Source organism: Podarcis muralis, chromosome 1 (assembly GCF_964188315.1).
Source record: "Podarcis muralis chromosome 1, rPodMur119.hap1.1, whole genome shotgun sequence".
Taxonomy (NCBI): domain Eukaryota; kingdom Metazoa; phylum Chordata; class Lepidosauria; order Squamata; family Lacertidae; genus Podarcis; species Podarcis muralis.
In genome coordinates this window covers 35,654,346-35,682,180 of record NC_135655.1, presented here as the reverse complement: position 1 = coordinate 35,682,180, position 27,835 = coordinate 35,654,346, and the positions used below count along the sequence as shown (strand labels likewise).

Here is a 27,835-nt window from a genome sequence, read left to right as displayed (position 1 = left end):
CTGTACAGGAGTGGCAGGTGAATCAAAACACTCGCAGCCCATACTACCACCTCTGCTTTAAACAATTGCTTTTCCTGTTGGGTTTTGTTTACATGTTCCGTTCATGACAAGGCTTAGTACAACTTTCTGTGCTCCTCTTTTCGCCATATGTCCTCTTGTGCAACAATCAATACATCAATCTAAACTCTAAGACTTTTAAGGTAAAAATGAAAATATTTTAACTAAAATCAGGAGTGTCGAGGCTTCCACCTGAAACAGCACATATACTGCAGCTTGGTTGGTGCATATGTAGGCCAGTAAGAGGAGCTAATGGGGAAATGAGGAGCTGGAATTAAACCAATCAGCTGTTCAGCAGAGCATAAAGACAGGGGAAACAGAATCCAGCCCCCATCCAAAAATAGGATTCCAGCTTTGTAGATTGGCCTGTGCCTGGGCTAGGCAATTGAGTGTGCATAATCCCTAGCTAGAGGTGACATGAATTATTTTGCATAATTACCATGAGCTCAAGAATTCAGGGAGGAATTCAACCTTGTGTCAGGGCAAGCATTTCAGCTTTCCCTCTCTCCCTAGCTCACACACTTTTCAGAAGGATCTCTCAACCCCCACCCCAGCCACTTTCAGGGGGATGAAAAGCCCTGGTATGCAAGCACAAGTCCTTGTCTAGGGCTTCTGCTGAAGGGATTCATTAGTTGAATCTCACACTTACCTTTTCTTGATGCATATTTCAGACTCCCTCCATGCATGTTAATGGTTGTTTTTAAAGGGGGGGGGGGGGAAGAGTTAAGATTGCTAACTTAAGACTGACTACTATTGTAAAAACAAATGTATGCTGCATATAGCTACCGACTTCACCGTTTCTTAACTTTGGTGCTTATTAAATAATTAAAAAGTCACTGCTATAAGAAAAATAAAATTATACAATTCAGTATGGCTTTAAAGGTGTTACAGGCTTAGCGTGCAACCACTTTTGCCTGTCAGTGCATGAGCCAACTGGATAACTTCCCCACCTACTGGGCACGGTATGGAATTTTGATACATACTTACATATAGCAAAAACAATGGCATTTAAACCAGAAATGGGCACACTTTACAGTTTTCAATGCATGCCCTTGTGCTGTAATGGGAACACTCTCAGCAGAATGATAATGTTGTAACTATTTAGGTTATCCATGTTCCCAGGTTAATCACCAGCTGGGTGGGAGTGTTTACTGAGGTGAATAATTAGAATATAAAAAGCCAGGATTTCTTCCTTGCAAAATAAACTAAAAAACCACCATACCAAGCTGATGTGCAGAACGCCACATTCATATATTGAAATAAATAATGAGAGGGCTAGTCAGTCTTACCCAATGTCATTAAGGCAGCTATCAGGAGCCATCCAGATTGCATTCGTTGTATTGAGATGCGGCTATTCTGAGAAGCAGAACGCAACAAATCCTCAGCTACTGTCATGACTGCCTGTGATAAAAAGTGATGGTTTTTGCATTAACAATGAAAATACATAATTAAACACTTTCCGAGAAAGGCATGCATATTATTTCTATATACCGTATTTTTTGCTCTATAAGACTCACTTTTTCCCTCCTAAAAAGTAAGGGGAAATGTGTGTGTGTCTTATGGAGCGAATGCAGGCTGCGCAACTATCACAGAAGCCAGAACAGCAAGAGGGATTGCAGCTTTCACTGCGCAGCAATCCCTCTTGCTGTTCTGGCTTCTGAGATTCAGAATATTTTTTTTCTTGTTTTCCTCCTCCAAAAACTAGGTGCGTCTTGTGGTCTGGTGCGTCTTATAGAGCGAAAAATACGGTATTTAATAGCTCCCAAAGAGGATAAATGGGAGCTGTTAATAATCAGTAAAATTCCAGAGCAGCCACTTTTTAATTCTGGTTAGCAAGGAAATCTTGTGAAACCTTAAAGATGAACCAATGTATTGTGGTGACAGCTTTTGAGAGCTCGACTCCCATGTCTTCGGATGCTGTGAAGTGGCCTTCTGCATGTGAGAGATGCATATTACGCCTTCTGACTGCCCACTCCTTTGTTAGGCAATTGTGTTTTATTTACTGTCTTTCCCTTGGACTGGCTCCAGAGAGGCTGCTTCATGAATGGCTCCTTCTATTCACAGAAGACGCCAAGATGCAGCAGAGGCTCCTAGCTGGATGAACGGGGTGGGTGGACGTGATGTTCAAGGATCCTAAATGATTCCTTTTGCCTGCAGTCTGTACATCATTTTTCATGTTGCCCTGAAGGGCCCTACAACCCTGGAGGACAGCTTTTCAGGCAGCTGCAGGAGGAAAGAGGAATCAGTAAAGATCACCTCCCCGTTCTCTCAGAGCAGAACTCTGTTCAGAGAAATTCTGGACTGAACCTAATTGTGATTATTTTAACTTACCCTTGTTTTTCTCTTGTAAGTCACCCCAAAAAACCTCTGGTAGTAATAGTATTTATGTATGCATAAACAAAACAAAATGTTGGTTTAGAGGCTTAGAGTGGTGGAGGGGATAAGCTGGCAGTCTCTTGTTACTGAATAAAATACCCATCAGAACTTGGGATGGAAGCGCAAGAAGGTATGCAATAAGGCTTTAATGGCAAGAGCTGTTGTTTCCAGCTGTTTGGACCTCTACAGTGGCAGCAAATGCTTACACTAAAACTGCCTCCTATTTTGCTCGAGATCCCATTGGACTTTTAAAAAATGGCAATGGCTTGAATATTAAGTTTTTAACGAAAATGTATAAACTGCTTGTGCATATTTTCAAAAAAAATCAAAGTAAAGTTTCAGTTACTTATAAAACATGATTATAATACACAAACCAATGAAAACAAATTTCATTTGTTAATCGTTAATTAAAACAAACATAAAATCAAGAAAACGTTTAGAACAAATTTCACTACATCATGTGTCTTGCTGGGGCATAAAAATGTTCAGCAGGTGTCTGAAAGGCACATGCTTAAAGTCAACAGCCAGGGAGTTTCAAAGCAAAGGTGCTGCCATACTGTTATCCACTGCTCCTCTTTAGTTAGGTTTGTAAATGCAGATAAGCACCTAGATTAGACTTATTGGACAGTCACACTTCAATTCCAGAGAGGGATCTTGAGATGCACATGGCATGCAAGCAAGACAGCTGGCATGCAAGCTACCCACTTCAGATCCAGAGAGGTAGCAATGAAAAACAGAAATAAGATCCCTTGCCAAAAAAGCTCCAGTCTCCCATCACAGAGAAGCAACTGATCTGTGGATGTACTTCTAATTAGCCGTTTTAAAAGAAAATCTTTTGCTTGGCAAGGCCAAATGGGTTTCACTTCCATTGTTCAGGAACACAAGGCTCAGATTCCCCCCCCCCCCCCACTGACAAAGCTGCGATGTCTGTGGGAAAGTGGTGAGCTATGGTAATCTGCCAATTTAAACTAATACCACGCCAGGATGAGGTTATGGAAGTTTGAGTCTTTTAAAAGAATTTCACCAGCTCTTAAAGAGATGGAGAGAAACTCCATGAATTCATAAAACATCAAGCGACTTCCTCAGACAAGAATTCCCCCATCTCTCTTAGTTCGGTCTATTATCAAGAGCAGTGTTAATTTCTCTATTTAAGAAACAGTAATTGTTAATATTTTCATTCTTTCACTGACCTTGTGTTTTTGTTTTTAAAAAATCAATTCATTGAGGATTATAGTCTGACCAAAACTAAGGAACATCACACTGAAGCTTACCCGAGAGTAAGTGCCTTTGAAAACAATGGGGCTTACATGCCAGTAAATATACTTGATTGTGCTGTTAATTATATATGAAGAATAGAACTCAACACTCTGTACAAATGATTTATCAGTGTAGCTAAATGATACATGGATGGAATAAAAAATCTTAAATCTGGTGCGCTCAGTGATTGTGTTTCACAAAGCATATGGTCTAATACATTGAAATGGACCAAGCAGTCATTTGAAATATTCCAGGTTTTTCAACACTTTCTTCATCATGCACAAATATTCCCTGCAGTGAGGAACAGGCTGTTTAAAAAAAATGTTGTCTATAGCTGTATCAAACAGTTAATTCTGCCTTTGCACTGAATACCAGGACCAAGGTTCAAGTAATTACCTTTCCTTTGCAATGCGGAATTCCTAAAGGACACATTCTGACAGCTCCCAGTAGAGCAGCAACAGCAAAACTGTAGCCAGTCACTGCTTCTGGGGAGGATTTGAGTGCTGTGAGCCGCTCGATACAGCGATCCAGAAGTGGCGAGAGAAAGCAGGGCAGTGCCACAGCAATGCAGCGCAAACACCATGCCGCTGCCAGCTGAACCGAAATACTGGGGTGGATAATAATGGACACCACTGCATCCAAAACCCCTGGAAAGTCAGAAATGTTAAAAAAATCAGCACAGCAAATTTTCAGGAATGGTACCTGAGCTAGATTCACAACTGACTTCTGAACACACTAATGAACACCATACTAAGCAATTCTAGGATGCTTCATGTCATAAATTCTAGGATGTTTCGTCTTGCTCTTGACCATGTAACTGCTAGTTTTCTCATCAAGCTCAGAAACTTCAAATATTTTAATTATCTTTTTTTCTGTTTTCTCCTGCTCTTGGTCAAGCTATCTCATTTTCTCTCTACGTACACTATCAAAAAAAATTGTTCACTGTCTTATGGCTTCCTGCATTGACTACTGCCGCAACATTCATCTGATATGATGGTGCCCATATTATAATTTTCTGCTCATTCCTTTACTCTTTTAATTGCCATCCCATCGTCCCTCATCTTCATTTAAGCTTCTTGTACTTACTTTCAAGTTGTTCCACAGTCGATATTCTCTCCCTGTATCCTCTTGCCTGCTATCTAGATACTAAAGGATCCAATCTTCTAATTATATGTAAGATTACACTCTCTTTTATTTGCCTTTTCACTTGCAGCTCCCTATCACTCAGATGTTCTACCTAACACCCACTTTTCCTTTATGATCACACACACACCCTTTCAGGTGTTTCCCCACGGACACTCCTTCCCCTTTTACCTTCCCCCTGCTTTCCTCTTGAAAAAGTCTAATCTTTGATTAGATTATAAACCTGGAGGAACACCTACCAACCACAATTTCTATACAGGGCATAGTGAGTTTAAGGTGCTTTCTAACTAATAAACATTATTATTACATAACACTATTGTAGTGTTGTACAAAGCTAAGTTACCTTTAGTAGGGGAAATAATTCTGAGAAACTTATCACAATTGCAACAATTCACCTTCAGAGTCTGCTGTGAGTAGTGAACAGCTCTTTTCTCATTATATTTCTTTAAAATACTCTTTTTGTAAGATGTGCAGCCAAGTTCTAACATTTTATTTAATTAGAAACAAGTATCGCTATTTTCAGATAACAGTTACTCCTAAGTAAATGCAAATAGGTTAAGATCTAAATAATGATTATATAGAGAATATATCTATTTTAACTAAGAGCCAGAGTATTTTGTGTCCTACATACGGTTTAAGAAAACAGAGTAATGAACTTCAAATCTGTGTTGTTGTTATTTATATGCCACTCATCTGACTTCAAACAAATTATAAAACCACAGGAAAACATCAAACATTAAAATCTTCCCTATATAGGGCTGCCTTCAGATGTCTTCGAAAAGTCAGATAGTTGTTTATTTCCTTGACATCTGACAGGAGGGCGTTCCACAGATTCCTCCCCTCCCCTTGACAACATGAAAACTGATTCCAAAAGCCCATTCATCACAGATCTCCTTCATATTATCTGAACTAACATAGAATCTTTACTCCATAAGGATTTAAAACACACACACACACACACACACACACACACACACACACACATTGGGGTAATCTGAACCTGTATTAGAATTTGCTTTAATCCTACAGCAAGCTGATTAGACCAAGGTACCCTTAACATTTTGTTTTCTTAAACTGATTCTTTATATGATGAGTTTCAATGATCCAAAACATACATTTCAGAAAATCACGGAGAACAAAAGGTATGATCCATTACCTGTACTAGAATCTTGTAGCACAGGTGCAGCAGTAGTGCCTAAATTCTGAATGAGGTTTCCAAGCTCTTCCAAGGAACATATAAGCATATGCTGGCTTGCTACCACATCTGTCGTACCAACACGGGTTTCCACGTTACTGTCACTCATGGCAGCATCTAGTAATATGAAAGAATTGTGTGATCTTTGCTACATTAGACAAAACAAGAGACTTAAAAGACTAGGAGGAGATAGCTGGTACATCGACCATATCTAATACGGCTTTGCAGTAAAAGTGGGGCTTCATGAAAACACTAATGGCAGGAGACATTGAGTAGCAAAAAAACAAAAATCAGCTGACAACCAACTTTGCAGATATTCTCTGCATCTGCGCATGTGTAGAGGAAAATAGAGATGTACTTGTTAAAAGAGTATGGGAGACCATATTTTGATGCCATGTTGTGGCAAACATACAGGTCCAAATCCAGAGAACATTAACTCATACGGAAGGACCGCTGAAATTAATGAGTCAAAGCTAACTTACCCCATTGATTTTAATGGCATATTAACTTTCTCTGAATTTGGGCCCAAGTCAACTGAGAAGAAAAATTAGGTAGAAGGACACTTCAGTCAATGAACTGGTATGCACATAAACTCTCCCAATCGCTTAGCGATAGAAGCAGTTCATGGAATCCCACATTCCATTCTCACAGTCCCTTCCCTTTCAAGTGTGAATAGTCCTTACTGCTAATACTAATCTTAACCACATTTAAGTCGAAGAAGAGTTGGCTATTAACCATTAATTGAATTAAGGGTTTGAAGCCAATTTCAAAATTCTGATTAACAGTAAGCCCTGGTTAAGCATGTCACCTCCATATCCTGATTCAGAACCAAACACTAGCCTGAATATTCTCCGTTTTGAAACCTATATATTTGAGTAGCAATGAGTGGCTGGGGGCCCATATGCTCCCAGAGGCCCTGTCTTCTCATACTTGCGCCCGAAGAATGGAAAACTGGTACTGCAGATGATCCCTGCAGTAAGTAAGAAGGACTTGAAGTCATCACCTATCAAGTGGTTGTCAGTGCCTTCAAGTCCACTGGATTGTCATAATCTAGATTCCAGCATTTCTGACACAACGTTCATAGATGCAGTGTACAATCACAAACCTCCCATTCTGAGAGAGAATAATGGACCATATGGTTATTTTATCTTGATGATGACTAGCTTGATGCCACAGGGAAGTTCATAACCAATGAATATGTGCATGATTCCCACACCTGTGGAAAATCCTCAACAGCTAGAAGTCAGTGGTACACAATAAGGTAAAAGTAAAGGTAAAGGACCACTGGACAGTTAAGTCTAGTCAAAAGCAACTATGGGGTTGCGGCGCTCATCTCACTTTCAGGCCAAGGGAGCCGGCGTTTGTCCACAGACAGCTTTCTGGGTCATGTGGCCAGCATTACTAAACCGCTACTGGTGCATAGAGGACTGTGATGGAAGCCAGAGCACACAGAAATGCCATTTACCTTCCCACCGCAGTAGTACCTGTTTATCTACTTGCACTGGCATGCTTACAAATTGCTAGGTTGGCAGGAGCTGGGACAGAGCAACAGGAGCTCACCCCGTCATGGGAATTCGAACCGCTGACCTTCTGATTGGCAAGCCCAAGAGGCTCCGTGGTTTAGAACACAGTGCCACCCGTGTCCCTGGTACACAATGTGCAGTTCTGACTCCCATGGTGTTTAGTCAGTCATCAGACTTACCCTCCACATAATAACCTTAACCTAAATTATGGAGAAATATTAAAGCAACTGATAGGTATTGTAATTATTATTCTGAAATGAATCCCCAAAGGGCCATGTGGATTTTTTTTCAGATAAGGCATCGCTGGAGATGCAAACAGTACTGCATAGCCTTCATGAGCAGATTAGGAAATGATACAAAGTACTAGTGAAAAGGAGGGGGAAGGGAGAGCACATAATCTTGTTAGTCCCATACCCACAACTTTCTTCAGCTTCCAGATGGCTTGACAAATCTCCTTGGCAGTTGCAATTTGAGCTTTCCCCCCAAGAAGGCCTCCTACTGTAGCTCGGAGGATAAATGAAATACAGCGGCGGCGACAGATAGCATCCATCTGAGTCTGAATAGCTTTAGGGTGAGACTGGGAAACGAGGTCCAGAACATGGGAAAGCAAGGCAGAAAAATTCCTTTCAAGCCACTGCCCTCCCAGCGTGGAGATAAATACCACATATGCCTGAAAGAGATTTGATTAAAATGCAATGTTTTTACATCAAAATCTTCTCAAAAATATAATGCAGTATTAAAGAAATCATAAAAGTTACCATTAAGTAATATTAACAGGACACCAAAATAATTTTGTTGATTTTTTTTAAGACAACATGTTTCCAGCTTCATTATGTGAAGTAAGGTGGAAACAAACTGGCTTTTAGTCATCTAAGCCAAATTTAGATGCTATGTTGGGGGCAAAAACTGCTTTAAATTAAACCAGTAGCGACAAGGCAGCTAGTTCCTTTAACCTCTTCCTCTCTTATATTTAATAGCAGAGCAAGAGAAACAGCTATTACTTGTTATGTAAACTGTTGCATTTGGCATCAGTATGCAAGAACTTCCAGCAATTTAATATTCTGCATGTAGCACCCACATTTAGTGCAAATTGAAATTTAAGAATTATTAGGTTACAGTAACCTACACGCTTGTGGGAATTAGGGCATTTTTACCCTCACCCTACAGGTTTTATTTTTTAAATGTTTGCCATGACTGGACTATTCCTCCTTATTACAAATGAATTTTAACTGTTTGCAACTTAATGAATCAGAACAGAATGGAAGAATATAGAGAGCCCTTATTCTGAAGGGAAAAAAAATATCTTACTGGGTATCAACTTCTACTCAATGCAGTTGATAGAGCAACCTCATAAATACTACATCCACACTGAGAATCACTTTGGGAAGAAACACACCCAGAAAGAAAATCAGTGTTGCACTATGCTGACTGTCCTGTCAGCATAAGCACTGCAGAATGCCAGATAGAATTATCCACCTCTCCTCCTCCTGAGCACTGTTTTCAGGGTTCTCCTGCACCCCAAAACAATTTCGGGGTCATGGGGGAAAAGAAAACCCATTGCATAAGTGGAAGCCCTCACACAGGAATTTTGGTGACAGGACTCATTAGGTGTATCCCCACCAATATATTGAATTACCGTATTTTTCGCACCATAGGACGCACTTTTTCCCTCCTAAAAAGCAAGGGAAAATGTGTGTGCGTCCTATGGAGCGAATGCAGGGGGAGGCAGGCGGGGAAAGCCCTCAAGAGCCGCACACAAGCTTCGTGCGCTCTTGCGGGCTTTTCTCCAGGAGGGAGAAGGGACTGACTGGCTGCAGCACTCCCTTCTCCCTCCTGGGGGAAAAGCCCCCAAGAGCGGCGCCCTCTTTAAAGGCTGTGCGGCTCCTGCAGGCTTTTCTACGAGGTGGGGGAATCCCCCCACCTCCCAGAAAAGCCAGGAGAAGCCGCACAGCCCCTTTAAAGAGCGTGCGGCTTCTGTGGGAGGTGGGGGAAGCTGCAGCAGATTCCCTCCTCCCGGGCTCCCTTTGAAGCGGCAATGTGGGAGGGGAGCAGCTTACACTCGTGTAAGCAGCTCCTCTCCCACTTTCCTCCTTCAAAGCAACTACGGAGGTGGGAAGGAGGGGGACCATGGATCCTCCGCTGCTCGAGGCTGCAGCGGATTCCTCCTCCGTAATTGCTTTGAAGCAGGAAAGTGGGAGGGGGGCAGTTTACACTCGTGTAAGCAGCTCCTCTCCCACTTTCCTGCTTCAAAGCAACCACGGAGGAGGGAAGGAAGGGGACCATGGATCCTCCGCTGCTCGAGGCTTCAGCGGATTCCCTCCTCCATGATTGCTTTGAAGCGGCAATGTGGGAGGGGAGCAGCTTACACTCGTGTAAGCAGCTCCTCTCCCACTTTCCTCCTTCAAAGCAACCACGGAGGAGGGAAGGAAGGGGACCATGGATCCTCCGCTGCTCACGGCTGCAGCGGATTCCTCCTCCTTGATTGCTGGGAGCTTCTCTGGGCAGGAATTCCCTCAGCTTAAGTGGGGTGGGGGAAGTGTGGCGGGGGGTAGCTACCTAGACACTGAAGCCACATGTCTCTCAGATGAAAATTGGGAGTGGGCATTGTGTGAAGTGGCTGTGGATCTCCTGCCGCAGAACTGTAGGACTGTATAGAGTTGGGAGGGCCACCCAAGGGTCATCTAGCCCAGCCCCCTCACAATGTAGGAATCACAGCTAAAGAACGCCAGGCAGATGGTCCCCCAACCGCTGCTTAAAAGCCTCCAGTGGTGGAGACCCCAAACACCTTCCGAGGTCATAGAATTGCAGGGTTGGAAGGGAACCCCAGGAGTCATCTAGTCCAGCCCCGGTGGACAGCGGGCGCAATCCATCCCGTTGCGCAAGACTAAAGATGCTGCGCAAGGCTAAAGAAGAAGCCAAGGCAGTGAGCGGGATGGATTGCGCTTGCTGCCTTGTCTTCTTCTTTAGCTATAATATTTTTTCCTTGATTTCCCCCTCTAAAAACTTGGTGCGTCCTGTGGTCTGGTGCGTCCAATAGAGCGAAAAATACGGTAGTTAGTAAAGGTAAAGGTACCCCTGCCCATACGGGCCAGTCTTGTCAGACTCTAGGGTTGTGTGCCCATCTCACTCTATAGGCCGGGGGCCAGCGCTGTCCGGAGACACTTCCGGGTCACGTGGCCAGCGTGACAAAGCTGCATCTGGCGAGCCAGCGCAGCACACGGAACGCCGTTTACCTTCCCGCTAGTAAGCGGTCCCTATTTATCTACTTGCACCCGGGGGTGCTTTCAAACTGCTAGGTTGGCAGGCGCTGGGACCGAACGATGGGAGCGCACCCCGCCGCGGGGATTCGAACCGCCAACCTTTCGATCGGCAAGCCCTAGGCGCTGAGGCTTTAACCCACAGCGCCACCCGCGTCCCCATTGAATAAGTTACGAGAGTGTTATTTTATGGCAATCTAACTTTAGAATTTTTTTAAAAAACAGGTTTCAACATTATTTTATTTGAGCACAGAGAAAATAAGAAAAAGTAGTTGGAGGACAAGATCTTTAGTAGTTTAGCTGAACACATTTTCTAAGCATATTCCCTTCAGGCTTTAGACATGAAAACACAGTTATTTTTCTTCAAAAATGTGCAGCAGAAACAGCCCTAAAATAATTTTCCTGAGTAGCCTGCTACAGGTTCTGGACTTCCATGCATGATGGAATTGTTTAAAGAAGAAACTGTAGCTTTATTTTAATTTTATTTAGGGTATTTTGAAGGGACAGCTGGCCTCACCATGCAGCAGGGTGATTTGCTTGTTGGACAGTATGGGGAGAAGAGAAGGAATGAATTAGTGTTTCAATAATACAGCAAGATTTTTTTTAAAGCATTGGCCCTACTGGGGAGGGGATTTGGGTGTCACTTCATACTGGCACCCTATGAAGGGCAATCAATTAACAGATGGCGAAGTATTAATCCCCTCCCCCATACCGGATTTGCATTCATGTCACAAAAATCCTCAGCTCTACTGACTCTGTAACAAAAAGTCTCAGATACTAAATTGCTAAATATGAAACTGCTCTGAGATTAGTTAGTTCTCTCTGCCATAGCTCTCTGTCCTTGACAGTCACTGATCCGAAAAAATGTGAAAGATGTGTCATTTAAGTTGCTTTATTAATGCTTAATCAAGGAACAAGTTCTTTCAGACATCAGCTAAGAGCAATTACATGTTTGTGGGAAACCAGTCAGGCTCATGGTTTGTTTCTCACACAAACCACGAGTGAAAGCCAAGGTTTTAGAGAGAAACAAATCATGAGCCCAGGTTCAGATGAGGCAACAAGTCAGACCATGCCTGGTTTCCCGGCACTGGAGCAGCAGCAAGTGAAGGAGGAGCAAAGCTCCTGCGATTTCAGCAGCATGCACAAGCGCACTGCTCATTCACATCAAGCCATAGTTTATTTTAGCTAAGGTTTAATGTGACACGCGAACCAGATCACAGAGAAGGCCTCACCATTGCAAGCTGCAGAATATAATAGCTCTTAAATGAAAGCAGAAGGGTTTTTTAATGTTAAGAAACATTTAAAAAAATATGAAAAGACAATGAACTAACACAAACATTATGAAAGAAAAGTACAGTATAAACATTAAAATAATTTCATTATTAGCAAATAATTTTTTCTTTCAAAAAGAGAAATAAGCACCATTAGCATCCAAGTAAAACACTGGGAAATATTAGAAGACAAGTAATTAGTCTTCTGTAAAAGCCTGTAAAATATTAACATGTAAAATCAATTAACTAGTTCAATACACACTACCGTGCAATAATACTTTCACAGAAAAAACAAAACAAAAAAACAAAATAGTAACTTTTACAATATATAACATAATCAAACCTGAGTGACTCCAACTCTAACATCCCTGCTGACCGAGCTTGTCCCTTTCAGAATATCACCACTGGCTCGTAGAAATCCTGTACTTCCCCGAAGGAAACCTGTACCCAGAAGTTCCAAGGCTTCTTCAAATGAGATCTTGCGAACATTTTGTCTGGCAGATGCTTTTTCAATGAGGGGGGAAATGCATCCACATTTATTTATTAGTTTCTACTGTGTTACAACCAAGTCTCAGGCATCATAACTAAACTAAAACATTCAGTTCATACGACATAGTTATTGGGTTAAAGGTCTGAAGTTCAGTCTAATCCTATGAACATTTATCTGAAGTAAATCTAAATTCATTGGACTTTCAAGTATGCACAGAGGATCACAGCATATGTGTTTGAGCCTTATGTAACAACCCTGAAAAACCATGTATACCACCTTGAGCTCCTCGGAAGATAAAGGAGGTATATAAATGTAATAAATAAAATAAAATGTGATGAAGTTATTAATGTTCACTGGAGACACTGGCTGAAGGCTAAATATCTACGAACGTAAGCTTTGGGAGGAATACACACAGTTGTCAGTGCATGAACTCACAGGAATATTTGCATTTGGTTTCCTGGATGAGGAAGAAGGCTTAGCAAGGCTTATAAACAGTATAATTCCTGATCTAGGTAAACTACAGGGTTGTTGTTTATTTTTACCACAGTACGTAATGGAAGAGATGAGTGAAAGCAAACACATTTTACTGGTAGTTTCGGGCTTAGAAAAAAATACTATTCATTTCCAAATTTATCCAAGGGGAGCAGCAGGCCTAGAAGTAAAACTTCAATATCACGAATCATTCTAAGTGTTATTGAAATGAAAATGGAGCACATTAAAAGAGTCCAAGTTGGATCAGTTGTCCACTAAGGAGTGCTTCGATTAGGAACAGGCTCTCCTATATTAACAGCCATTTTTCTCTCCTTCCTTCTGTTATTCCCTGCCTTGTCTGCCTTGGGTGTTTATCCACAGTGATGGCCATTTTGGAACACGATAGAGCATGCCAATGCTGCTGACTCCTATGTCCCATGGATAAACTGTTATAGATTTATTTACATCTATAATCGACCTCTTTAAAGGTAACGGTAAAAGTACCCCTGACCATTAGGTCCACTCATGAACGACTCTCGGGTTGCGGCACTCATCTCGCTTTACTGGCCGAGGGAGCCGGCGTTTGTCCACAGACTTCCGGGTCATGTGGCTAGCATGACTAAGCCACTTCTGGCGAACCAGAGCAGCGCACGGAAACACCGTTTACCTTCCCGCCACAGTGGTACCTATTTATCTACTTGCACTTTGACGTGCTTTGGAACTGCTAGGTGGGCAGGAGCAGGGACCGAACAACGGGAGCTCACCCCGTCGCAGGATTCGAACTGCCAACCATCTGATCGGCAAGCCCTAGTCTCTGTGGTTTAGACTACAGCGCCACCCGCGTCCCTCTTTAGCTACAGCCAAATGCATCATATGTATATAAGCTTAGCCATCTGAAATCAGTTTCCAGTTGTCAACTGGAAGTATAGATGTGGTCAGGTTTACGGGAGGGTTTGTATAAGAATGGAAAAGTACAAGCATCAATCTTGCTGAAACACTCAGCACACATCTGATTTCTAGGGTGTAGGGCAAAGTCACATGGGGAGAAAGCTCAGACAGTGAGCCAATGGGGTACTGCACTTGAGGTACACCATCTTGTACGGATGCCAAGGTTTTAAAAACTAGAGAAGTATGCTCAGGGTGTTTGTGTGTGTGTGTGTGTGTGTGAGAGAGAGAGAGAGAGAGAGAGAGAGAGGGAGAGAGAGAGAGACAGAGAGGTCTTTAGGAATGAAGCCCTGCTCCTATCGGTATGAGTTTGAGAGTATGGGCTGACAGAACACCATTGCTACTTTTAATTTCTACTACCCTGAGAATACAAAAAACGTATGTTTTGTTTCTTCTTTCTATGCTTGTGTGAAGCTGTGTGCATGTGTCTTTCAAATGAAGCTATTGTTAAATCCCAACTTCTGATTGCATTTTAATTCCAGCAAGTGACCGAAACCTTCACATGGCAGGGGGGATCATATACAATACATTGTCATTTGTTAAAACCACATCTATTTTGAAGGCTGTTCACTATTTACTGCAGTTTGCCAATAATTTCTACATTACAGCCCTGTTTAGGGAAGTTTTTAGTGACTGATGTTTTAATGTATTTTTAATCTTCTGTTGGAAACTGCCCAGAGTGGCTGGGGAAACCCAGCCAGGTGGGTGGGTATAAATAATATATTATATTCTTCTTATTATTATTACTATTATTTTCTCACATCGACATAGGAAGAAAGAAACCCTAATAAATTTACCTGTGCCGCCTTGTTTAGATGTTACAGCACTCACTAATACACTGCCTAAAAGCTTAGAAACAGCAATTCGTACACCATAATTCGACCCTTCAAACGATTTAAAACACAGAGTTACAACACTATCCAGGTCTGTACTCCACATAAAACTTGCTTCGCTCTGCAGTTCAAGAAGACACTATATAAAACAAAAACAAAAACAGGGAAACAAGAAAAGAAATAGGTTCAGTCTTTTTTGCACAAGTGCAATGCAATGAACTGTGGAGTGTCTTCTGCCAGCTTAAGCTGGTGGTCCAACTACCACCCTTATCTAAGCAAGGATAACCTGGCTAAAGTAATCGTGTTCTGCTGATCTCAAGATTGCACTACCGCAATGTGCTTTATACGGAGCTGACTTTGAAAATGGTTCAGAAGCTTCGATTAGTACAGAATGTGGCTACACAACCATTGACAGGTATGAGGCAGACAGATCAATTTGTTTGTGGGGGGTTTTGAATTCTTGTATGTTGTAAAATCAATTACCGTATTTTTCCGTGTATAAGACTAGGTTTTTCCCCTAAAAAATAATGTCAAAAGGTTGGGGGCGTCTTATACACAGATACATCTCCCTCCATTTTCTTAAATCAGAGTCCCCCAAAATAGGGTGCGTCTTATACATGGGGGCATCTTATAGACAGAAAAATACGGTATATAAATAAAATTATTTTTAAAAAAATGAAAGGACTTCAACCTCAATGGTGTACATTATTTTAAAGTATTCTAAACTTGGCAGCGTGATCCACTTTGGCGACAAGATATTCAACAACTTCTGGGCCAGAGTGCTAATACAAGTTTGTAATATATGGGAATGAATAGTAACTTCAAATCACACAAATTCAAACTGTTTTTTTAAAAAATCTGTTCATGTGAATTTATACTTTGCTTATAAATTGACTGTAGACTGAACACAGGAAGAGAACTTAAGCTCCTTGAGGAAAAGGTGAGATATAAATGTAAAAGAAAAAAGGAATAAAATAATAAAACTTGACCCGATTACTAAAACATGTGCTTTTTACTCTAATCTGTGGGGCTTTATTTATACAATGGCAGTCAAGACTGCAAAATCCTATGCCCTTTAAAAAAAAAGGGGGGGTTATTTTGTTTTTATTTTGATTACTGTATTGTTCGCTCTATAAGATACACCAGACCATAAGACGCACCTAGTTTTTGGAGGAGGAAAACAAGAAAAAAAATATTCTGAATCCCAGAAGCCAGAACAGCAAAGCAGCGATCCCTCTTGCTGTTCTGGCTTCTGGGATAGCTGCGCAGCCTGCATTCGCTCCATAAGACGCACACACATTTCCCCTTACTTTTTAGGAGGGAAAAAGTGAGTCTTATAGAGCAAAAAATACGGTATATATTTCGTGGTTTTATATTTTGATTTTGTTCTATGATGTAATGTTTATAGGGGTTGCTCATGCGTAAGTTGCCGCCACTCCTGGCTAGTGTGCCTGGTTAAGCCTTTTCTGTCTGGACAGCCCTTCACTTCGTGGCTGTTTCAGTAGCTAGCAGAATCCGTCAGTGGGCGTTTCTTAAATCTTTCCCAGCATAAAAGCTGTTTGACACCCAGTCTCCTCCTACTCTCTCTGCGCGGAAGTCTTCTGCGCAGGGAGGGTGTGGGTAGCGGAGGACCCGTGCTCTCCCCGCTGGTCTCCGGCGAGGAGTCCTGGAGCCCCCTCGCCGATTCCCCCATCTGCCCCCCTTTATCCCTGGTGTTACGCTGATTTCCTTCCCCAGCTGATGAGCTGCCTCTCTCCCTGCTGGGCCCTTCTCCAGCATCGCTTGGGAGCCTTGCCTCCGCCTCTGGCTCCGATGTCAGTTCCCTGACATATGAATCACCCTAAGACCTCCGGGTATAGGGCGGTATATAAATTTAATCATAATCATGATAAAAAGTACAGCTGGATAAGATGTACAAATTCTACAATACAGGTTGCACAGAAAACTGACCAAAAATACAGCCATTTATGTTCATGGTGGAAAAAGCTTCCTAGCAAAAATATTACATGGATGTATTTTTTACCAACTGAATTGCAAAATGTAAGAAAAATCTTTTCTGTGCCGTGAGAGAGAGGGAGACAATTGATTTTCTTTTATCCTCCATTTAACATATGCAACTGTATACAGGAAGATTAATTACTAAAAACAATTAATAGGGCACTTTACCTTTGCAGCAGCACAGCGAACTGCCATTGATCTATCAGTTAAGCATGAACGGGCAGCTTTGTAAATATCTCTGTGACATGGAATAGCAGCAACTCCCAGACCTTTCAATATATTTTGCAAACTTAGCATGATCTCATACCGCCCTTGAGACTAACAAGACAAGAGAAAAAGGTCATGTGGTTTTCAACTAAAGGACATTATTTTATCTACTCATTAGTTACATTTTCATCCCATTCTTCCTTGAGCATGTTTAGAGTAATGTTTTTAGCATTACTGAAATCATGTGAGGTAAGCTAGATTGAGAGATCTTGCCAAAGGTCCCCTTAGTGAACTTCATGGCAGGAGCGGAAACTGGAAGATTAATTATCTCACACAAACCGCAGCATTCTAGTCTCTGCACTATTCGAGATCTCAAAACCTGTAGGAAGAATACTCTTCTAAAACAAAACAAATTTATTTATGAAGTTTGATTCAAGACTAAAGTAGCTTTGCAAGTATGTTAATGAATTAATAATATTATTTCACCTTATACAATAATTTATCCTTATTTAAAATTCATTCATCCATTCAATTTATATTATTCTCTTCCTCCCAAAGGAGCCCTGGGCAGCAATAGAAAGATGATTCTAAAAATATGCGCCCAAATGTAATTGTCAAGCCTCATAATCAAACAGTACTCTCCTACTGGGAAACATTTTCTCCTAATAAATATAATGTTCTAGAAATAAGTCTTCTTTGGGCGTTTTTTCCAACTGTCAACCCACCCAACTTGTTTCATACTTCCTTACCTCTGCATTCTTCATTGCTTTAAGGATATTCCCGACAGTATCCACAAAGCTGTTGCCCAAAATTCTTCCCAGTTTTTTGTACAAATAGCCCAAACAAACCACTGCAGCACTTTAAAAAAAAACAGAGAATTGGAAAGGGGGGGAAATGGTAGTCAATCAACATATGTTTAACAAAATGTTCTTAGTAAATTATACGATGCCAGCATTTTATCGTGCACAACTGAAGCTTACAATTACAAAAAGCAATTTAGTATTAATTTACTTAGGAAGTAAAGTACTGTATTGCTAAATTGCATATCAACACTCAAAAAAAAAAAAAAAAAAGCTAAACTGATTTCACAATCATACAGAAAAGAAAAAAATTGTATGATCCTCTTTCAAGGCAGTTCACAACTTAATGGATCTATCTGAATAAATAAATAAGCCAGATCACCAGGGCAGCCATGTTCGTCTGCTCTGTCACAAAACAACAACAGGAGGTCTGTGATACCTAACCCCCCACCAAACCAGCAAAGTGACATTGACATAAACTTTAATATCAGGCATGTCTGAAAAAGTAGGCTCTTGTCCATCCCTGTCAACATCAGTTAGCACAGCTGTATATCTGTCAGGGCACATAGCTGAAGCCCAGCTGTAGTGAAGGGGAGCAACAGCCACTGTTGCTTACTGTTCTACCCTCCTGAGTTGCCTTGCCACCCATTAAGAATATGTCCAGCAAATGCAAGCAATGGTGATGGCCATAACAAGCATCAAGCCAACATAAATGGGTGTGATGGACTAGCCCATGTGGACCTGCCAATGAGCAAAGCTAGAAGGCCAGAAGGATCCCAGCATGCCTTTCCTATCTCATTGGGATTGAGCTTTCTGGTCCTCATCTGAGCCTGAAGGGATTTTTCTCAGCAGGACTTTCTCCTGCTCTCTCGTGGTTCCAAGACCATGTATGCGTTCTACTCCACCTTCCAAAGCCTTCTGGGACATTCATATCTTGTGAATTCATCTCCATAGACCTAGCAATGATAACATTTTTCATGGCAGTCTCTGCTACCATATCGGCTCAAACTCTCAAGCTGCACCAATGAATATGGGATCTGTTTGGACCATTCTATTCCATCACCCCATTCCAGTCTCGTTCCTGCAAAGGGGTGTAATCAGAGAAATCGACAGGATGAAAGGCCTGTGCCGTACAGTATAGCAAGTGGAGCCCACTATGACTCTCTTGCCTGGGTCGACAGAAACCGGAAGTCACTCCTGCTATCCGTTACAGAGCTTGTCACAATCAATTTGTTAGTTTTTATTTAATGCGCCACAGACACTTCGTGTTTTAAAATGAAGGAGGAATATTCTAATAAGACTTCACAGGACCTTCCCAGACTTACAGTTTTGTCGGCAGATAGCTTGGTGAATCATCTTTACTGCGAATAAGTTCATTGCATTTATCAATTGTTTGGTGCACAGAAAAAGTGTCCCCAGTGCTATATATTATAGCAAGATTCTTGGCAATAAGCTGTCTGGCAGGAGGCCCTGGGGAACTGGTTAATAAAGATATCAGCTGTTCAACAAGTTTGCTCTGTTTTTCCTTTATATCAGCCTGAAAACATAAAAAGAATAAGTAGTTCATTTATTTATTTAAATTCATATACTGCCCTTCATCACTAGATCTCAGGGCAGTTCACAGTATAAAATATAAGATAAAATACACAAGTTTGGTTTTACAGTTAGAGACAAGGCTAAGTTCAAATTGTGGTTGGGTCTGAATGTGAACATCCTCTGCTTGAAAAGCCTCACCCCTTTCTGAACTAGGCTCAGACCCATTCAAGTCTAATTCAGTCTCAAAATCGGATGCACACACACCACACTGCTCCTGCCATCTAGCCAACACTTAACAGTCCCCTATCTTTGGCTAAACAACGACTTCTCCCCAGCACACACTGGTTAGGATTGTGGTCCACTTAGGGGATAAAAGTATGTAAAAAACACAATTTTCTCAAAATGTTATTTCATTCCAGTTGTACAATACTCACCCGGCTGGTTGCTGGCAAAAGTTTTTCCAAAAACCTCAGCCACTCGAAAACAAACTCTGCTTTCTGAAATTCGCCCAGTTGGTTATAGGCCTCTTTATTAAGCAAAAAGCTGTGAGCCAGCTCCATGCCTTAAAGCGTTTCTTTCTCACTATCTGAAAGCCACTCATGAAGACACAAGACTGTAGCTAAGGGATATTAGTATTCACAGGATGAACGAAATGGAATACCTGCACAAACACAAATATATTAAATCACAGAATGTTTGAATTTTAATGCTCAATCTTAAGAGCTTCTCCTCCAGCAAAAAAAAAAAAAAAAAAGTCAGAATGAGGTACAGTGATCACTTTGCTAGAACATTTGTAACATATTGCTGTTACTGTATTTATTCAATTTCCACCCCATCCTTTCTCCCAAAGGAGCCCAGGGTGACACATTTCAACTGAAACAGAACCTGTGGAACAGTCACCAGCATCATAGGTACAATTTTATAGCTGCCAAACATCTAGAACGGATGTACAAGGTATTTTGCTTCTTCTCAATAATGCTCATTTAGAAGACCAGGGTGCCATAAATTAATTTTCAGCACTGTTAACATCATATGCATCAGAAGAAGAGTGTTGGATCAGGCCATCTAGTTCAGCATCCTTTTCTCACAGTAGCCAATCAAAAATGCCTATAGGAAGAAATACTGTCACAATACACCTTACTACTTTATGAGAAGAAATAATTATTTGGGAGTTTCAAGAAAAACAGATAAGCAGTGGTATCACAACTCACAGAGATTTCAAGCAGCAAGTTGCATTTGCTAATAGGCCCTGACCCACACTATTGAGCAAGCACACAATTAGCAATATTACAAAATTACATGGAAAAGGTAGCCAGGAAGGAGCAGTTAGACAGACCATATCATGTGCTCATATTTACTGTAACATTTGCTGCACACATCAAAATGGAATAGCTACATGTAACAATAAACACCAATTCTACATGAACAAAATGTAGATCAATATACACCAACATCCTACTGCTATAAATTAAGTTTGCACCCTATTTTTAACTGCAGAATTACTCATGTCAACAACACCAGAACCATCCAGGTTAAAGAAGGTTGATCACATCTTTTAACACACATCCCCTTGATCTGGAGACTCCAAGGACCGTGAAACAAACACACACACACACACACACACACACACACACACACACACAAATGGACTAAAGAAAGAGCTATTCTTGAAAAATATATTCATCCAGGTTCAAATTACACCCAGAGCTAGTACTTGAGCTAGGAATACAACAGTACTGTAAATGACTCTACCTTCTGAGCATGAATCAGTTATATGTCGAACCACAATTTATTTCTGCTTTCAGTTTTAATTGGAATTTATAAAGGAGGATACAAAACGCAAAATCTGGTAAGTCCCCCCCCCTTATCAAGATACAGAGGTTGATTTATTTCCTTCTGGAAGTATATTTCCTCAGGAATACTGGTTATGGGGTACAAATATATGTATCTTGGATGCGGCAGAGGGAACAGAAAAAATAAAAGAGGATTCTCCATAGGACACAAGGATATCTTCTTTATTTTCTAACAGAATGAATTAGTGGAGGAAGGGAGGAATTTCTACAGCTCAGATGAGACCTAACCATGAATGCAACTGGGCAGTCCAGTGAGATCTGATTATCTGATGTAATTCAAGCGAAAGGTCCTATTTATTATTTATACTGTTATGCTAGATGCTTTCTAAACATAGAAATAAACTCCTCTAGTGTACAATTTAAGTTATCTATAATTTACACTTAGGTTGTGATCTTTCTAAGCTCACTTAGGAAGTATTATTGAAATCCATAAGCTTAATTCCAGGTAAACACACAAGATAAGACATTTCTCACGGAATTTTGCAAATTGATCTACATAAAAATGGTGCTTATATTTCTGAAGTTATATTTCAGGGGTAGCATGGCAAAGCAAACCGATTTGTGAGCTGTGTGATTCCTGTTACACTATTAGGGGCTATTCCCCAATGCTATATAGCTACTAGGTCCAAACTGGCACAAGCCTTTCAAAGATACAATGAGACATTTAATGCTATCCAACGCCTTAGGAATTGCAGTGGCATCTGATCCAAAATCTCATAGCAATGTGTGTAGGCATAGCTATCTTTTTACCAGGTGCAAAGGTGATTCTGCAGACATACCAAGGATTTGTTTCCACGATAGCCCGATGTACATGCCCAGTTTGCCACCTATACAATCAATTTGTCCTGCACGTATTGAAACAAAGGGTTTATATAATTCAAACCTGAGGAGTCAATCCTATACACTTACGTAGGAGTAAGCCCTAGTGAACAAAACAGGGTATACTTCTGAACAGACATGAATTTGATTGTGTTGTTACATTCTAGCAAACACATGAAGATAGTAAGGAGTTTAAGTGTTGTGTGTTTGGGCTTTAACTTAAAATCTATAAATTATCTTTGATATGGCTTTCCATATTACTGTCTGGATAATTTATTCATGATTGTTTGAGTTTTCTCTTTTTTCCTGTGCCTTCACAAGTACCACCAAGACTAAGTTCATCGTAAACGTATGTCTTATGTGTCTTGTTCGTTATTACGTAATTTCTGTTTATTTGAGAAATCTCAATAAAGTTTTCTGGACAGGACTGAAAAAAAGCATAGGGAAAATATCCCTGCATCATAATGTATGTATGTAAGTATGTATATTATTTATTTAAACCAAAAAAACTTTTTACTGCCAAAATCTGTAACTTGGGGGGAGGGGAAGTGTTGTGTGTATGTGCTGCAATTTCCATGCTTGCTCATATAAAGGAAACACCCTTTTTCTGACTAAGGCTGCAATCCTAACTCTATTATCTGGTAGTAAGCCCAACTGAATTCCACAGAACTTACTTTTGAATAGACATGGCTAGGATTTCACTGTAAGAATAATTGCATACATATATAAATGACGGTGCAACTGCAACAAGGAAATAAGATTGTTTATACAAGGTAATATTTTTTATTAGCAGGTGGCAGGGTATTAAAACTTACAGTATTTCTACTGAAGAACATATACATTCATGAGTGGCATAACCTAGATAAACTCAACCTAAAGTTTCCTGCTTTCTCTGTTTCATTTTAGTGCATTCAGACTCTACATTTCTGAGATTATATCTTCCAAATTGACAAACCTAACTTGAAGTTATGATTGCCTTTGCTGTTGCATAGCATAGTTCATCTTTACTTCTCAGGACAAGACAATGTCTAGTTCTCCATTTCCAATGCAAACTTCAGGCTTAATTGATGCTGCTTATGTTGCCAAAACTGCACCGTCCACAAGAATGGAACCCTGAGGTTTGTGGAAATACCAAAAACCTTTAGGGCTGGGAAAACATAAGGAGAGGAGCACCCAAACACCCCATGAGTACTGAGTAGGCTCACTGGCCACAGAATGCTGAGTGGCTGTTGAGGGTCTTTGAGGAGGGCCTGGCCAACTGGCTGAAACACACTGAACAAGAGCACTCCACCCTGCAAAAATTTGTTGCAGGTCCCACTTCTACTGTATATTCCTATTCCCATTTTGTCAGATGAAACAACATGTCGGTTCTGTTATTTGTATCTGAAGAAGTGTGCATGCACACGAAAGCTCATACCAAGAACTAACTTAGTTGGTCTTTAAGGTGCTACTGGAAGGAATTTTTTTTGTTAATGATAAATAATGATAAAATAGCACTGGTAAATGTGATTGTAAAGAAATGGAATACATTTAAGGAACAGCTCCTCCTGATCTAAATGCCAAGTGCTATGTATTTTGCCTTCCTTTCACCACCTATCCTAGGGTGGACTTCAGATTGAAGCCCACAGTACAGTAAAAAATATTAAATAAAACCTTTAGGTTCCTAGTCCAGCTGTCCATTTTTCTTAACATGCTTTCCAGATACGGAAGTCATAAGGATTTCTTTTCAACAGCAAAGCTGTGCCTTTTTTTACTTCATGTAGCAACTTTCAAACTCTCATTTGACACAGCCACATCAGCAACTAGAAATTGCTTCTGCAGCTTGGTAGACTGCTTTTGCAAAGTTGTGCTTTGCTCTCTCTCCTCCTTGTTCCTCAAAGAAAGGCTGCAATATTGCACATGTCACCATTCAAACATCACAAACAGCAGGGGCATCATTTTCTTGCTGGTATAAAAGAAAGGAGGATGTAGCATTTGACTTATTAGGAGTTAACGCCTAATAAGCATCCCTCCCACCAGGCAAACCAGTCAGTTACTGGTTACCAGGCTGTACCATATATGTCAAGAGTCAGGCAAAAATACAGATAAAATGTAGACCACTCTGAGAAATATATTGATACTGAGCCATAACTGTGCAAGAAGTTTCACTGACTCTTTACTTGGAATATTTCTGTGCGTGAGTGTTACCACCTGCTCTCTTTCATGAGAAACTTATAGGGAAAATGAAAAATTAATCCCACCTTTCCTTCAGAGTAAACCTTCCCAAACTGGCACCCTCCAGATGTTTTGGACTACAGGAATGATGGGAGCTGTAGTCCAAAACATCTGGCAGGTACCAGGTTGGGCAAGGCTGCTCTAGAGAATTCATGATGGCAAAACTGGCAGTCTCCCATTCCAATGCTGGCTAGACTCAACCAGTGATAACTTTAACAACGTTGTTGCATCATGTGCCTTCAGACTATACTGTTGGTCTAAATGGATACAACACACACAGAAAGATATCCACTAGGCTGCATATCACAATATATACCAGCAGAATTAATACTTAGCCACTCTCATTTTGTCTTAGACTTTACGCAACTTTGTGTTCAATACTCCCCAGTAAACCACTGAACTGTGCTGATTCTGAACATGAGGCTGCCTTCAGAAGCAGCTGCTAACTGGGAATGGGTGCTGGAACTATGTCTTCCTGGTGTTGAATCAGCATCACTGACTCCTGATCCATTTCTGAGCTTAATTCAAAGTGGGGGTACTCACTTTAAAAGTTTAAATACAAAGTCCTATACCAGTCTGACCAATATCATCCTCAGTATTTTCCTGAGTGTGCCTCCATCTTCTAAGGTATGGAGGGTGGCAACTGGGGAAACAACCATTTCAGTTCTTTGGGAAGTTCTTCCCAGAGAAGAGTCCTCTGGCATCTATGTTGATGTCAACTTGGCACCAGGTATTCACCCAAGCTTAGGCACTGTTTAAGTGTTATCCACGGTGTCTTAATTATGCTGAATGTTCATTTACTCTGCAGTTTTGCTGATTTTGTGCAGTTCATGTATTGTTTCTATTTTGCTAGAGTGAACCCCTCCTTCCGAGGATGTCCATGTGAAGGTGTAGCTAATAGTCACATGAATAAAAGCAACAGGGCATTTCCTAACCTGCACGCTCAAGATCTCTGTGTTGCTCCTTAACACACTATGCAGCTTTATACAATTGTAAGCCTCAGTGAGTTCAACTGGAAGGAAGATTGCAAGCTTTAAGCTTTTCTACCAACCAAGTGGTTACAGGGTGGTTAAAGGGTGGGTTTTTCCAACACTTTTAATCTAGGTTGTATGTACAACCTTCTCAGGAAGCAGTAGTGATTGCCACCGACTTGGATGGCTTTTAAAAAGGATTAGAGACAAATTCGTGGAGAATAAAGCTACCAATGGCTCCTAGCCACAGTGACATACTGACTCCACTGTCAGAGCAGCATGCCACTGAATGAGAGTCCCTAGGAATCAAAGAGTGTACAGGTGGGGGGCCTGCTGTTGTGCTCAGGTCCTCCTTGCAGGCTTCCCATAGGTATCCGGTTGGATGCTATTGAGAAAAGGATGCCAGACCATTGCCCTAACCCTTTAGGGTTCTTGTTATGTTATGATGAACTCCAGATTGACTGATCCAAAGTAAAACAAAACAAAAACAAAGTGTCCTCCTCTATGTCCTCCTAGAGGCCTGACAGAACACGTTTTGTACAAAGCAACATGATACAGGGCAGCCAGAATCTCTTGTCCATTAGGAGCCTGTATTTATTTATTTATTCCACAAGCTGCAAAATTACACCCTTACAACTTGCATTTACAGATAGGTAGCCGTGTTGGTCTGCCATAGTCAAAACAAAAAAAATTCCTTCCAGTAGCACCTTAAAGACCAACTAAGTTAGTTCTTGGTATGAGCTTTCGTGTGCATGCACACTTCTTCAGCTACACACTTGCATTTAGTAAGTCTAGAATAGCCGCCCCCCCCCATCCTGCTCCATACTCAGAATCAACAGAGGCATACAAAGGTGATTACTTTACACATAAAAATAAACATTCAAGGCTACCAGTCACCCTAATAATAAAAATTCGACAGCAAGTAACTCGTCCTCAGCCTTTAGGGACCTGTGCTTAGCTCTGCAGGCAGAAACTGGTGCTTATTCCACATATCCTGAAGGCTGACCCCACGAGGACTTCCACTAGCAGCTTTCCTGGGGGAGATAAGCGCACTTCCCTTGGCTTCCGGGGCTTGGGAATATCTCTTTTTCGACCCAAGCAACCCCCAGCCCTTTATAAGAGGCTGGCACTTTCCTTCCAACCCGGCTACACTTTCCTTCCTTGTCCGGAGGCTTGGCAAGGACACTTGAAAACTTTGAGGTGACGGGTGTCCTGCCTTTGGCTAGAAACCAGTTTCAAAGGGGGACTGGTCGCCGTTGTCCCCTCTCTCGACACCAGTTCTTTATTGAACCTAAAGTCTACCCCACAACCCGCCTCACACTCCACCAGCGGGGAACTGACGCGTGTGTGTCCCCCAAGCACTGAATCCCCTCAGCCCGCCCCAGAAACCTCCCCAGAGGAACAGCTTACCTCCGACCAGCGCCCCGACGGGACTCCCAGCCGGCCAGGATCGGCTCCTGCGCCTCCTCTCCCCGAGAAAGAAAGAAAAGGAGGAGCCGCCTCCGCTCGCCGGCCTGCAGGCAGCTTCCGCGGGGGGAGCCGGGCTGCGTGGCTTGCTCCGCAGGGTGGGGTCCCAGGCAAGCCGAGCGCTCCCTCCGCTTCTCCCCTGTGAAGCAGGGAAGCCCTGCGCCCTCCCCGCGGATCAGCAGCAGGAGGACGACGAGGAGGAGGAGGAGCCGCCTCTCGGGGCGCCCTCCCTCTTCCCCGCGGGAGCAGCCGCTCAGGGCCGTGCAATCGGGCCCCGAGCCATCGAACGCCCACGGCGGCCAAGCGCAGGCCTCGCGCCCCGGGAGAGGCTCCCGCGAGGAAGGCGGCGCGGCGGGCCAAGGCTCCCTTCTCGGGCGGCGGGGCTGCTTCAATTCGCAGCAGGCGCCCCCTCCTCCTCCTCCGCACTGCCTGCTCTCCCCTCTCCTCTTTCTCTTTCTCTCTTCTGACAACGCTATGCTGGTCTGTGCTGTAGTGTAATCAATAGGCGTGCATATTATGTTTTATTTATTTTAACTCGCCTGAAAGGGGTGAAACCGTTGTCATTTGTTTTCGCAGGAATTATTGACGAAGCCGGATCCTCCTCCCCGCCGCACCATGTTGTCTTCTGTATTCTCACACCTACTGCGCTCCCTTTGCCAGGGCTGAAAAGTCTCGGCCTCCACAAGGATGAATTGATTTGGAGCCGGCCCCAGGCAACCACAGACAAATAACTCCGCTAGTTCCGCTCTGGAGTCAAACTTTTCTTTCATTCAGGGCCAGGGCCATTCCTTTCCTTAAAAGAGAGACTGAGACTGAGAGAGTTGGGCTTCACTTAGCAACCAAAAGATGACGACAGGGAAAAGAGTCTTTTGGGTTTTTTAGCCTGCATTATTTTTTTTATTTTGAGAAAACATTTCCTTGTGGCACCGCCTTCTTTTAAAACATCCACATTCCCTCTTGCGCTGCCACAACTGCCCCCTTGCATTTGATCTGCTGCATTTGATCTAACTGCAGCCACACACACAATTCTGTTCACAGCCCACAAAATGTTTGCTTCTTTGGACTTGGATGTTCCAATGAACTCAGCAGGACACTGCCTGGTTAACACATTCAATACATTTCCAAGATACTTTGAAAAACATGTATGTGAAC

At 41.9% G+C, this 27,835-nt stretch overlaps 1 protein-coding gene and 1 long non-coding RNA gene across 4 annotated transcripts in view; both read right to left on the bottom strand.

Moving 5' to 3' along the window:
• HEATR5A (HEAT repeat containing 5A) overlaps positions 1 to 27,357 on the bottom strand; it is a 63,623-nt gene extending 36,266 nt beyond the window's left edge. Inside the window, exons 1-11 of one of the 3 annotated variants that reach the window (XM_077926184.1) lie at positions 27,223 to 27,357; positions 19,794 to 20,020; positions 19,149 to 19,360; positions 17,773 to 17,881; positions 16,985 to 17,134; positions 14,783 to 14,957; positions 12,423 to 12,583; positions 7,966 to 8,221; positions 5,990 to 6,145; positions 4,087 to 4,337; positions 1,347 to 1,458 (exon numbers count right to left, since the gene is read on the bottom strand). In XM_077926184.1, the coding sequence (XP_077782310.1) occupies positions 1,347 to 1,458; positions 4,087 to 4,337; positions 5,990 to 6,145; positions 7,966 to 8,221; positions 12,423 to 12,583; positions 14,783 to 14,957; positions 16,985 to 17,134; positions 17,773 to 17,881; positions 19,149 to 19,360; positions 19,794 to 19,919 (1,708 nt within the window). In that variant the 5' untranslated portion in view covers positions 19,920 to 20,020; positions 27,223 to 27,357. Of the gene's footprint in view, positions 1 to 1,346; positions 1,459 to 4,086; positions 4,338 to 5,989; positions 6,146 to 7,965; positions 8,222 to 12,422; positions 12,584 to 14,782; positions 14,958 to 16,984; positions 17,135 to 17,772; positions 17,882 to 19,148; positions 19,361 to 19,793; positions 20,021 to 26,626; positions 26,801 to 27,222 lie in introns of those variants that run through there. The other 2 variants (XM_028721262.2, XM_028721271.2) reach the window with 2 other exon arrangements.
• LOC144327292 (uncharacterized) lies at positions 15,492 to 16,975 on the bottom strand. Its single transcript, XR_013392317.1, has 2 exons — positions 16,647 to 16,975; positions 15,492 to 16,206 (listed from the first exon to the last, which is right to left on the bottom strand). It is a non-coding gene; the product is annotated as an uncharacterized LOC144327292 (long non-coding RNA).
• Positions 27,358 to 27,835: the final 478 nt, after the last annotated feature.